Source organism: Haplochromis burtoni, unplaced genomic scaffold (assembly GCF_018398535.1).
Source record: "Haplochromis burtoni strain Fernald_Lab_line unplaced genomic scaffold, NCSU_Asbu1 Contig_115, whole genome shotgun sequence".
NCBI lineage: Eukaryota > Metazoa > Chordata > Actinopteri > Cichliformes > Cichlidae > Haplochromis > Haplochromis burtoni.
The window spans coordinates 1871432-1885056 of record NW_024582476.1 but is presented as its reverse complement, the minus strand read 5'-3'; the positions used below and the strand labels follow the sequence as shown (position 1 = coordinate 1885056).

At 40.0% G+C, this 13625-nt stretch overlaps 1 protein-coding gene across 1 annotated transcript; it reads right to left on the bottom strand.

The window, feature by feature from the left end:
* Positions 1-243: 243 nt before the first annotated feature.
* Positions 244-12663, bottom strand: LOC102306713 (scavenger receptor cysteine-rich domain-containing group B protein). Its single transcript, XM_005928434.2, has 12 exons — positions 12265-12663; positions 9097-9236; positions 8454-8486; positions 7824-7862; positions 7051-7353; positions 6881-6949; positions 4331-4645; positions 4012-4080; positions 3617-3688; positions 3106-3420; positions 1147-1248; positions 244-1039 (listed from the first exon to the last, which is right to left on the bottom strand). Exons 2-12 carry the CDS (start codon positions 9230-9232, stop codon positions 723-725), a joined length of 1770 nt encoding a protein of 589 aa, XP_005928496.1. The 5' UTR covers positions 9233-9236; positions 12265-12663; the 3' UTR covers positions 244-722.
* Positions 12664-13625: the final 962 nt, after the last annotated feature.

Below are 13625 nucleotides of genomic sequence, written 5' to 3'. Positions count from 1 at the left end.
TTCATGGATTTTTTTTTTCACATTCTGTCTCTCACAGTTGAAGTGTACCTCTGGTGCAAATTACTGACCTCTGTCATCATTTTAGGTGGGGGAACTTGCACAATCGGTGGCTGACTAAATACTTTTTTGCCCCACTGTATATATACACACACATACATATATATACACATACATATATATATATACATACATATATATATACATACACACATATATGGATAATTATGGAATAAAAGCACAGTTATTTCATGTATATACAAGCTATAGCACATTTATTTATGTGTATTTCAGTGTTATAGATTATAGTATACAGTGTCATTTATGTTATATCATACATATTTGTGGATTGTGGAGCAGAGGTTGTTCTGTAAAAATAGCTTTAATCCACAGACTTCCTCAAGTATATTCCTTAAGTGAAAAATAACATGTACAGTATATATTTTAACAAAAACAGAAAGACAGACAGTTAAAAGCTTTACTTTTCTTCATTTATCAAACAACTGTGTACATTTTGTTTTACATAATATATTTATAAAGTGCTTAATAGGCTTATATAGTTATAGAATATAATCATGGAATGGCATATTAACTGTTACTTATGTTGGTGATGGTGGAATATTACTTCATCAATGTGACAGCTGTTATTTACATAATGTACACAAGTCCGAGGACGGTACACCCACATCCTAACACATGTTGGTGGGAGTGCGGTTCTGCTGAAATCATGATGGCGAGCAGGTGACACCAGCATCTTCAGAGTGGTCGCAGTTGTGTACATTCCAGGATATATGGGAGCAGCTCTGCAGGGATCTCTCAGTACCTCTGCACTTGAGGTTGTCTAGCAGGATTGTTCCCGTGCCGGGCCCAAAGTAAGCTTCTCCCCGAGCTGCTATGGCTTCACCGCAGCCCACTTGACGGCACACCACCTGGGCATCTGGGAGGTCCCAGGCATCATCGCACACTGTGCCCCATCCTGAATTCAAGTACATTTCCACTCGACCCTCACACCGGTGCTGGCCACCCACCAGTCTTACCAAACCTACATAAAAAACAATTCTTTTAAACTTTGAGCATTGATTGCTTCTGAGAATCAGTCCAGAGGAAGGTGACATTATTGTGAAATAACTGAGGGTATATGTGACTTACCTTCAGGTGGTTGTGTGGTGGTTGCGGTGGTGGTTGTTGGTATTGTTTCTGTTACTCTGAATTCACGCACACTTGCAAGATCAAAAAACTGGGGGTCAAAAGCTAAGGGGAAACAGAGAAGAGAGAATTATGTTCATGTATTCATGGAATATTAGGTCACAAAAGTAATATCACACTTATCTAACAGGGATTTTAATGACTTATAAGAAACCTGTTTGCTTCTTCTGTTCCTAGAAGCCAATAACCCAGACACAGACTTTGCAGAGGCAATTTCATCAAGATATTGCCTCTGCAAAGTCTGTTTATAACAGTCTGTTTATAACAGACTATGTTTTTGTAAAGATGTTTGCACAAATTACACCCCTTTGTCTGTTCTAATTACTTACTAAAGGCAAAACTACTCAAAGCAACTGCTACTGTTAAAAAGAAACTGCATTAAAACATTTCCTGATTAATTTGGAACCAAGGATTTACAGTACATATAAAAGAGGATATTTGTGCTTTTGATTTAGCCTGAAAGAAGTCATATTTGGCATGGAGGCATTCAGTGACGCTGATGTGCCTTGACTCATCCACTGTTTTTCATGCTCTCTGGGCTGTTTCGTCCTCAAAGTACTATAGTCATGCATTGCAACTGGCCAGCCCAGCAGGGCGGGTGTAGATGACTAGATACATAGGTGGTATGGGCTTTTAGGGGAACTCATGACTTAAGAGTCATTCATATGTTCATATGCAGTGTTGGGGAGTAACGGAATACATGTACCGCCGTTACGTATTTAAAATACAAAATATGAGTAACTGTATTCCGTTACAGTTACCGTTTAAAAAGGTGGTATTCAGAATACAGTTACTTTGCTGAAATAAAGGGCTTACACGGCGGTATTTTCCTGTTTCATATGTTTGGCTATGCCTAACTATAGCCTCTCTATTTTTGACAAAACACGCATTAAGATGCTCTAATGTCTGTGTCTCAATCTCGCGGCCCATGTCACACCTACTTGCGGCCCGCATAATGACGTGAAGAAATATTTTTAAAAATTATTCACAAAAATGATTTAATATGAAGGCAATAGGCAGAGTGTTACAGGCATCGCCCTAAAGAATGTAGCCTCATGGGCAGTGTAGTCCGTGCTGCAGGGAGAATCGACTGCCATACCCGTTATGTGTCTGTGAGCGAGGGAGGGAGAAAAAGGAGAGTCAAAAAGTATGAGCTGTCACCGACCAGAAGCGGGAGATGGAAGCATGCAAATATAATAATAACCACTGCAGCCAAAAAGAGTGCCTGACGAGCCCAGTTGTAAGTAAGCTATTAAGACTCGACTGTACACCTTTTTCGTGTTTTTCTCCAAAACAATATATTCTATTGAAGCAGCCTTTCAACGCCTCTCTCTGTCTCTCGCTAGCAAGGTTGACCCAGACAACAAAGTAAAGCTAGTTTTCATCTACAAGCTTGACACGGAACCCAGAGGTCCCTTTACTACGGTTCAGAGCCGTGGACCTGTTTTATATACGTGTGAAACAGTTTTCTATACGAGATCGCTGCAAAAAGTGCAGCCTTACCTAATGTCCACCCTACTGTTACTCATTTTATATTAAGATTTTAAAAAAATCTAATCGGTATTGGTATGGTGAGTAACATTCAGTAAAAGTAATAATTCACACAGCAATAGTACATTCATGTAGTTGTAAAAAGCATGATAATATAATAGGTAATCCAAAGTATTCAGAATACATTACTCTCATTGAGTAACATAATGGAATACGTTACGAAATACATTTTGGGGCATGTATTCTGTAATCTGTAGTGGAATACATTTTAAAAGTAACCTTCCCAACATTGTTCATATGACAATAGTACAGACATTACAGACATTTACCAAGTTCAGTATATGCACGTGCTATAAGTGTATGTTTAATGAAGCCTAGTTTAGTGCTGCGAGAAAATAAATAAGGTCTTACGTGCGCAGATAACTCCAGCATCCTCATGATGGCCACAGTTGTGCTGACCCCACCCCAGGTGGAAGCACTGGGATAGCTCTAGTTCAAATCCACTACATTCCACATTGTCCAGCAAGATTGGGCCTGAACCGTGGCCAAAGTAGGCATTGGACTTGGCTGCAATAGGTGCGCCACATCCAAGCTGCCTACACACTACTTTGGCATTGGGCATGTCCCAGTCATCATCACACACTGTCCCCCAAACATTTTTGTAGAGGACCTCTACACGACCCTGGCAGCTACTGTTGCCATTTATCACACGAATGGCTGACGTAACTGCAAGAGGCGAAACACACGGATGCGTTATTGCAATTTTAGACTAGAAATTCTTTTCTTTGTAGATTACATTGCTGATGGTGCACAGTGTTCAATACTAAAACGCGCGCACACACACACACACACACACACACACACACACACACACACACACACACACACACATTTAATTTTTATACATCAAACAGAATGCTACCTCTTGTTTGGGTGGTTGTTGTTGTTGTTGTTGTAACTGTTGTTGTTGTGCTTGGTGACTTGGTGACTGGAACTTTTTGTGTAGTTGTAGGGGAAGACAGAAAAAATACAATTACTTGATACATGAATACACCAGACAACCCGTTTATGATGGCAGGGTTAGGTTATGGAACACATGCACCACTTTGTTTTGTGGCACTGTGGTGCAGCATGTATATGATCAACAGGGAAGAATGGCTCACCCTGTTGGTCATATATCAAAATGCACATTTTGTTCCTATTATTAATTATTAACCCAGGACAACAAATGGAACAGGCTGGTGAACAGAAGCAATAATCAGACTGAGCTTGTTTGCACAAAGTTGAACATAGTGTGTAGTGAATGGTACGCTTTACCTTCAGTGTTCAATGTTCCCCACGGCCCTCTCTGGGCCCCTGTTGCTACTGGTGGTATAGTAGTGGACCCTAAAGTGGGTGAAAAATAAAATTTATACCAGTGCTTTATGAAATGCAACTAAATTCTGTGCAGACATTTTTGCTGTCCAGCTAAGATCAATCTGACTGATTTTCTGATACTTGCTAAATTTTTGCCATAAGTTTCACTTACATAACATAACTTTCACTCTGGCAGGCTATCATGCTAAAGTGTAATTGTGAACTTAATATCTTAGTTGCAGGTGTGCTACTCATGCTAATGTGACAGTTCTAAGAGTACCGGTGCAGGTGACCCCAGCGTCCTCATGATGGCCACAGTTGTGTTTACCCCAACCCAGGCTCTTGCATTTAGTCAGGTCCTGCTCCGTGCCCTGGCAGTTGACGTTGTCCAGAAGAATTAGCCCGGTACCGTAGCCAAAGTAGGAGTTGGTGTGTGCAGAGACAGCACTGCCGCAGCCACTCTGTTGGCATACTACCTTGGCATTGTTGAGTACCCAGTCATCATCGCACACTGTCCCCCAGTTTCCCTGGTAGAAGATCTCGACTCGGCCCTGGCACGAGTTCTGTCCATTAACCAGACGGATGGTGCCATCTCCTAAAGTAAGCAGGAGAGGGAGGGATTTGTAGGCACTAATCTTGATAAAGCTTTTTCTTTACAGAGCATATTTTTATACTCTGTAAGTTTTTATTAGATTCTCTATGTATGTCATTTTGGGGGTATCAAAGGGAACAGCAGCTGCTGTGATTTGACACTGATACACAGAAAGAAGGCAATACAATGCACACTACAGAGTGCAGAGGAAAAACCAAAAGTGAAGCGCTAAATTGACATCTAATATTGCACTAAGCACAGATGTTGTCATCATATGCCTCTTTGTGGACAGAAACAAGGAGACAATAGCCATTCTTATGTGTCCATAATTTAAGAAAGCCCTGAATTTGGAGGCCTTTACTCAATTCCCACAGGGTTACATAGTGGTTAATGGAAAAGTAGCTAGATACGTCAACTTGTTAACTAAATTCTTCTTCTTCTTCTTCTTTTGGTCTCTCACAATTCTTTGGGGGATTATAAGAAAACACAAGAGGATGACTGCTACAAAGGCAAACCCAGCAAACAATAGGTATGGCCTGGAATTCATGAGGCCTTTGGGGCGTGTTCAAAAGTTTCCATTATCCCACAAGTCTTTGAAGGTGATCTGAAATAATATATTGCTTCAGTTCTATTTGTGTTCCTTGATTAATGAAGTTGTTCATTTTGTGAGTCTTCCCGCATTTTTGACTGAGCACAATGACAAAATAAACCATTGTTCATTCTTTAATGCAACCTGCCCTTGCATTTCGTGGCAACATCTGGTATACCACCTGTCAGCAACAATTTGATTAGGGCGTGAAAATCATCTAAAGAAAAACTGATCTGATGGTGAATTCTTTACAGTATACAACATAAATTAAAGGTGTTCCCTGTGGTCTGTGTCATACTTTGTTTGTTTATATATTACTTTTAAAATTTGTATTGCACTGATGTAAGTATATGAAAAACCTAATCTGCTTATTTAACAGCGAGGCAGTGCAGCATCTTTTGCAATTTCATCAGTTTTGACCCCTGAAGATTAACTCCACATACAGGTGTGGAGTTAATCTTCACACCTGTTGGTTTAGATGCTTAGACCTACGACAATACATTGGCTTGGGTGCATTATGGTATGGAGAAAAACAAAAAAACCCTCACTGCTATGTAATCAAACATTCAATTTCAAATTCACACACATCTGCCAGCTGCACATCCAACCAAAACAGAGTAATATAAGCAGGCATGCTTATGGCCACCAGATGAATTCAATTTGTTGGTTTTAGTTCATTCTCCCTTTGGGCTCGGGGTGTCACGGTCCATAGTTTTCTTTTGGGTTTAAGTATGCTTTAAGTTTGAGCAGTTTTTTGTTTCATTTGAACCTTTAGTCATCCCATGACCTGGGTTTTCTGTGTCATATATGTTTAGAGTTGTTGCTTTAATCTAGTTCTTTGTGCTATATTTTATGTTTTGTTTAGAGTTTGTTTTCTAGGCTTGTTACTATAATCTTTCTTTCAGTTTATGGTTATTGGTTATTCATATTGTTCTTTGCTTTCAGTTTAACTTGAGTTTTTGTCTCTGTGCCCCGTTTGTCACTCGTGTCCTGCTTTACTTTGCAAGTTAGTTCTCTCCTGTATTTGGTATTAAGTTTTATATCCCCTGTGCTGTTATCATTCATGTGTTTCACCTGTTCTTTATTTTCCCCAGCTGTTGTTTTTTCCAGGATTAGTCCCTGGCATTTAAAGCCTCAGCTGGCCTTAGTTCTCTGTCGTGTCATGCTGTTTTTGTTCACTGTTTTTTTCCTGCATGGCTGCTTGTGAGTATTCCCTGGTTTTGGACTTTGTTGTTTGACACTTATTGGACTCCTGCTATGCTGGAATAGAGGTTATGGCTTTTGTTTTCTGCATTTGGGTCCACATCCATCATGAGAGAAGGACAAATAGCAAAAAGTGCAGTAAAACAGCAAATATGAACTGAAAGTCTCTACAAGACAGAGAGAAACTTCAGTTTTGAGGATCATTTTTCTGTAGGTAAATGATTATAATACACTGAGTTAACACACTCACATACAAATGACTTTGTATAGACCTATGTATACAAATTAGTGCAGCTTTAATTTTTATATGAACAAAGTGTCAGTCATGACATATTTATTATATTAATTTTCATGTTTTGCTGGGTTAGGTATCTGTTTCAATAATCTATCTATCTATACACTGGCAGAAGACCAGTCTCATTTTCATAAAAGCAGAGGGCACTTACGTAAACCAGATATGGACTGGGGTGGTGTGCTGGGTTCCTCAAAACCTCTGAACCCCAGCAAGGTTGGTTCTAGCGGCCGAATGAAAAGAAAAGCAGCAATTTCATTATGTTTATTCCTTTTTTTCCTCCTCCCACTTGGGGTTTTATCCACTTAGAATTTTGTATTTTACCTCTGCAGGTGACACCCACATCTTCATAGTGGTAACAGTTGTGGATGCCCCACCCCAGACTACGGCACTGGCTGAGCTCCATTTCACTTCCTCTGCAGTCCACATTATCCAACATGATGAGCCCAGTGCCCTGTCCAAACTTAGAGCTGCTGGACACCGCCACAGCCACCCCGCATCCCAGCTGACGACACACGACATTTGCATCCACCATGTCCCAATCGTCATCACACACGGTGCCCCACGAGCCGTTGTATTGCACCTCCACTCTGCCCTCACACCTGCTCCGCCCATTCATCAGTTGTACTTCAGAGAGATGAGCAGAAAATATTTGTCAGGCTTTCTCTCTCAGAGGAGACATTTTGAAAACATGTGCTTCTGATATGAAGAAAAGAGACTGGCCAGGCTCTAATGTAATGACAGGTAATAGGAAAGAAAAAATTCCTCTAAAGTCTAATCCTAAATTAAGGCTATCAATAAGCCACATGACTCCTTGGAAGTGAGTGAAATGGATGCAGGAGGAGGATAGGAGGTTATATAGCAATTAAGTAGGGATTAGAGAAATGGAGAGCTGGGAAAGTGACCTTGTTTAAAGAGCCCCAGGCGCTGTGCTACCTTCTGTACTTTCTTTCACTGACATACAGCCAGACGCTGATAGGTTTTCATGACGTGACTAGGATGCAGATAATTTTTTCACCCCGAATGTTTTAGGCTGTTGCCAGATGGATGTGAATGTGTGGACTGGATGTGGAGGTCACTGTCTATTTCAAACTTACCTTGATACTCCGTCTTCACTGGGCTTTGCACGCCACTGTCTGAAAACAAAGGGAGGATTGGACATGTGAAAGAAAGTGAGAGTGTATGGTTAAATTATTTGATGAAAGGTGGTTTTTGTTGTTCTATATCTACTATATCTATTTTCCTGTAACATGAGAGACAGACTGAAATCACAACAGCAGGCCTGTTCAGACTGTACCCGATGCTACAGAAATATGTTAGCATCCTGCTTTAACTTTTGCAAATACTCTCATCAAGTACAGCTTACTTTATATTAAGCTGACTACATTGAAGCATTTTCATGCTTAAGTATATATATTGCTATGCAAAACACAAGGGGTCCATGTGCAACCCTGTGATGTGAGGCTACATCCCACAATGGATGGAGGACAGTCTATGCCCGAAGACTAATACAATATCTCAGATTTCTGCACCGAACAAAGACACTAAAGAGATAACCATTGCACCCAATGTGGGTCACTTCACGGGCTGGTCCCATGTGTTTGTGACTCTGAAACATGAACATACATGAAACCTAAGGTCTCATGCAGGGTTTGCATTTGTTTTCTGGAAGAGCGGATCGCAAGGAAATAGAAAAGTAAGTGGCAATTAACTTGGATGTTACTTACCGGGTAAAGCCCGTCTGCTTATTTTGATGTCCCCTGAAATTAAAGCACAAAATTAAAAGGTTAGTGAGGCACACGTTTCGTCATCTGTTGGCTCTGTCCAGAGACAAAAGCAGTCATGTGCTGTCAGCACATTTAAATAAGTTGCTGTGCCCACGTGTTGATTCAGTGAGTCAAATTGATCTTGTCTCACTTCAAAATCAACTGCAGGGCTTTTAACCAACTATTGCTGTGGAAACACTGGCCAGGTAGTGGCTGTGGACACAAAAGCACTCATCTACAGGGCGTTTACTTGCAAGTACACCAGGTTCTCGAGCATTATTAGTGCCTCGAATGTGCTTAAACAGTGGCACAGAAGAAATCATCTCATGTGTCACAAACTGGCTCAATTCATCTCCATGGCAACATTTTCTCTTTTGGGAGATGTCCCAAATCTCAAAGTGAATTCATGGATTAGACAGTATGTTGAAGGCACTCACTGAAAAAAAATAATCTAATGGAAGTGTACAGCATCACATGCATCACAGCTATCACATGACATGAAGTAAAGCTTTCTGCATTATTACATTCAGGTAGCATCATGAGTGAACGGTCTTCCCTTATGTGCAGCAATTCATTGAACGTACTCCCATTTCCAAGCACTCACCAAATCTCAACAGAATGCTGACGGCTACCAAGATGAGGGTTCCCAGCAGAGAAACCAGGAGCCAGACGGCTGGGTTCCAACACCTGCATTCACTCTCCACCACGCGCTGGCCTCGCATGGCTCCCTGACTGGCCATCCGCCTGCAAAACACAGATTCACACTCGCTCAGTCCCTCTAATTTGGTGTCCCGTAATGTTGAGATGTAACCAGTGGGCTACACTTTTCTACTACAACATTGCAGCCAGCTGTTTTTAATCTTGGCTCAGACAAGCCTAATTAGTAGTATTGGATTGTTTTCACTGATTAAGCCCGAAGCTGTTGGTATTGTATTGATGGTAGTCTGAGGTCAAGCCTGATAGAAGAGGACAGCTCAGACAAAAATCTTTCCCAGGAATCACATGACGCTGGTTGTTTCCTAAGTGACACAAAAAGGATGTGAGGAATCTCTGTTTTCATTCAAACAGCCACCCACGTTTCACAGATATCAGGACATGGCACCATCTATTAATGGTACTGCCAAAACAACAAGGAGAATATAGACAACAAAGTGTTGTGTTACATTGCAGTTTTGTAAGCACAAAATGGACACAGTGGTCAGATCTGGCAGCAGAATGACATCTGTTGCCCTCATAGTTGAAAGTGAGGAAGGTTAGCTTGTGACCATTATCAGCAGCTGGAGAAGTCTTGTGTTACAAGCACAGTTGGATACCTGTGTCATTTTTTCAAGGGGTTTTCCATCAGGCAGAGAATATTGGGATTCACCGACAAATCACTCAGTAATCATCGTCAGATAGTAATGTAACCAGATTCTAAATACCCTTCATTCTTCAGAACTGAGAAACTGAAATGAATGACATTTATTTAGTACCGCAAATTAATTAAAAGAAAAATGTATAAGGATGCACAGTAGTGGTGCAAAAAGGTTTAAAATTTTCAACATAAACTGCACAGTAGCATTATACTGAAAATCCAGTTCAAGTTTATTTATATCTCCTCCGCATCTAGTTGTAGTAGTAGTGGAGACTCATCATTAGTGTTATTATTTTTTCACCTTAAAAACTTAAACAAATTTAACAATAAAAACTGTTTTTACAAAATTTTAAGGACTTAAAAAAATAAATCTCAGATGTGGCAATACAAAACAAATTAAAAATCATATATGGAAATTAAAATTTAATTAATTTTTAAAACAAAGTTGTCAGATGGTTCAATAAACGCCCCATTTTTAAAATAATTCGTTGGCCATTATTCATTTCACAGTTCAGGCTTTAAAAACAATCGCCCCAAGGTGTTTTATATTCTAACTTACAATACAATAAAATACAAAATGTTTTGCATAGTAGTATGCTTTATTAATATCAGTGCTGTTGTCTTTGAAGAAAAATAAATGCAAACAGCACATTACTGTGTTATGGTATGTTACAGTATAGTTTCAATCAAAATCGTGCCCTTTTACTTTTTAGAAAGTAGTAGTAGGAGACACCGGGTTTTACTTTAATTTCACAGGAAAAATTATTATGAGGGCAAGGACAAAGACAAGGGCATTGCAAAAACTTCTAAAATCTGAGTGCTGTGAAACTTATTTGTTCCTTAAAAACAGGACTGGAAGGGAACACAGTTTTCAGTTAAGTATAGAAACACCAGCGAATTGTGTCGTAGATGCATTTAGCTTAGGCTGGACCTAAATTTGCTGAACTGCTCAAATCAGTTTCAGCCTGATCAGAAGGTTTGTGTTCTGTTTATATAATTCAAACATATAAATTTATTAAACACCCTGATCACTTTTTTTTTTTAGTATCCAGTTCACTTTGATGTTATAGGACTGGCGTGTGAAGCCTGTTTTCATTTTGCAGACTCAATTCTTCATCAGTGATGAGGAATTTTGCAATTGCTCAATTCCAAATTTCTCATGGAGCTTTCAAGCAAAGAATCAAGAAGTGTTGTTAGAAGCATGTGGTTGTTTGTCTCTTTGCTCATGCAGAATCCCCCCTGACCTTACACAGGAATGTGTATTAGGGGATGATGAGGGGAGAATTTGATATTGGCCCCTCGAGATAGTGGACATTCCGGACCTAGGGGGCACAAAAAGACATTTCTGCTTTCTGTGGTCCCCATCGTCAGGCAAAAACGCTGCTTCCTGCAATCTGTCACTAGAAACCTCCAAAATGCTTAGGCACCTGATGACACTGTGGGGGCGCCTCTAGTCTCCTTGGAGAGCGTTAGGCAAAAAGACAAAGGCATGTGAGAGGGACATTAAAATATTTAGCAGCTCTACGGTATAAATATAACGTTTGGGGGCTCGCCGAGGCAAATTTAACACACCACTTTCGCAAGGCCATTTAGTGACAAGAAAGCGTAAAAGCAGAAACTATGGACTGACATATTTTCATCCAGGTCAGTTCCATTTGCATTGTCTCCAAAGGTACAGTTCCAAAGGCCAGAAGCCCACAGAGAAGTCATTGTACATCCAATTGGGAGGTGGGGATTTTAACACCAGCGCAGCACTGGAGAACCACGGCTGTCTCATTTGCAGACTGTACCAACAAACCACTTGAAACTCTGGGACAAATGGCTCAGTTATGAGGGATGAAAAATAATCTAGTCCCCAATGTTATGTTTTTCAATACTCCATTCATGGTAGGATGTAGCGCAGATCCGCTGGGGAATAATGTTGCCTTTTGTGTCAGCTCTGCTTCCCCTCCCTTCTCACAGAAATAGCTGAAAGATCTCGGCCCCACAAAAATACCCCTTAATATCGGAGAAAAAGCAGAGAATAACACTGTCAGTCCCTTTAACGGAGACGTTTTTGTGCCATTGAAATAGAGAATTGGTGGGTTTTTCAACATATAATCTCACTGTAGATATTAAAAAAGTGATACTTTTGTAGTTTTTCTGACAAATTATGAAAGAAGAAAGAACTCTTAGAGAAAAGTACCTCAACAAATTTAACACTATATGATTTTAATGTTCTGAGATCAGTGTCAATGTACAGTTATACAGCAATGTACACTTATCGGTCACTTCAGTGACAGATAAAAGGTAGATTTAAAAACATTAACATCCACTGACTTGTCAAGTTCGATTCATGTAAAAATGGTCATAATGATCAAAGACAGCATTTGAAATAGAGCAATATAAACTCAGTATTTCATATAAAAAAATACATACCTGATGTAAAAAATTATCTTGCCCCACAACAAAAAATTAAATAAAAATAAAATTGGTTTCTTCCCGACAAAAGAAACCTACAAAAATGTCATCAGAGCACAAATAGCTGGCAACTTAATTCCAAAAGTCACACGGAATATACAGAAAGTTTGCGTAGAAATGGAGGCAGGGAGCTCAGAGTATCCAGCGCTACGTGTTTTAGGTCTTTCATCTCCTTAACCCTGCTTGACTATAAGTACCTGGATTCAGTGATAGAGATTACGTAAAACAATAAATACCAGAGCATTGTATGTTAATAGTCAAAGGCCCTGTACCTGTCTATGCTTAAAAGAACCAGGAGGGGCAAAAAAAAGACAAAGACAATGAAAGCTAACCCTTCACTGGTACCCCCGCATCTCCAGTTTCAGGTAGTGCTCTCAGAAGGTGTGGTCCTACTCATCCCTGCACACACTTGCAGAGAGGGACAAGGCTCTGGCTTAGGTCCTGTGTGTGTATGTAGGACTCTCCCACACAGAGGTGCTCTAAAACAGGAGAGCTGCGGGATTTTGAGGCAATTATTCCCACTGAAAGCTGATGACTGACAAATAAGTGAAAGCATAAGGCACAGCACTCTTTACCTTCTTGTATGCATGACGGTAAAAACAAGCCTGTTTGTTTGCTACAAAGGCATAACTTATGTGCAGTGTGGAACTTAGATGAATGTTCTGGGTAAAGATTATGTAAAAGCTTCTTTTTTCTTTTTCCCCCCACAAATTACTGCCTACCTTCCTTAATCTAATATCTAACACTCCAAGTGAGTTGGCTAAGGTGACTCTGTGATTATATTTCGGATACAGAAAATATTTTGTAACTACTGCTGTTATATGAGTATTGACAAGGAAATGCCCGGAGCCTCTGAATCATAGAGCAGGTTAACAAATTACTGCCAAAGACTAATTCCTTCCTGAGGTGCAGAGAAACATGTTGGCTGTTCATAGCCTTTGTCTGTGATTTCAAGGACTAATTCAGGGCTCCTTCCTTGAGTGGCACCCAAAACAGTGGCTTAACAAAAATATAAGGATTAAGTTACACCAGGCTAACTTTCCAAACTTCTCGGAGACGACAAAGAAACAATCACCATACACACAGAGCAAGTCTACATATTTTGAGGTGACCAACTGCTTTGTCTTGAAAATCTATTGTTGGCAACTTTTTCTTTCCCATATATGGTGGGAAGCAAACAAATATGAATATGACAATTAAAGAGTTAAAAGTTAGTCACACAGAACCACATTTTTAAATGCATTAAGTTTAAGTTAAGAAAGGGTCATTTGCTAGCAAAAAGCAGCTAATATTTTACATCCAGCTCAAAGGCGCACTGT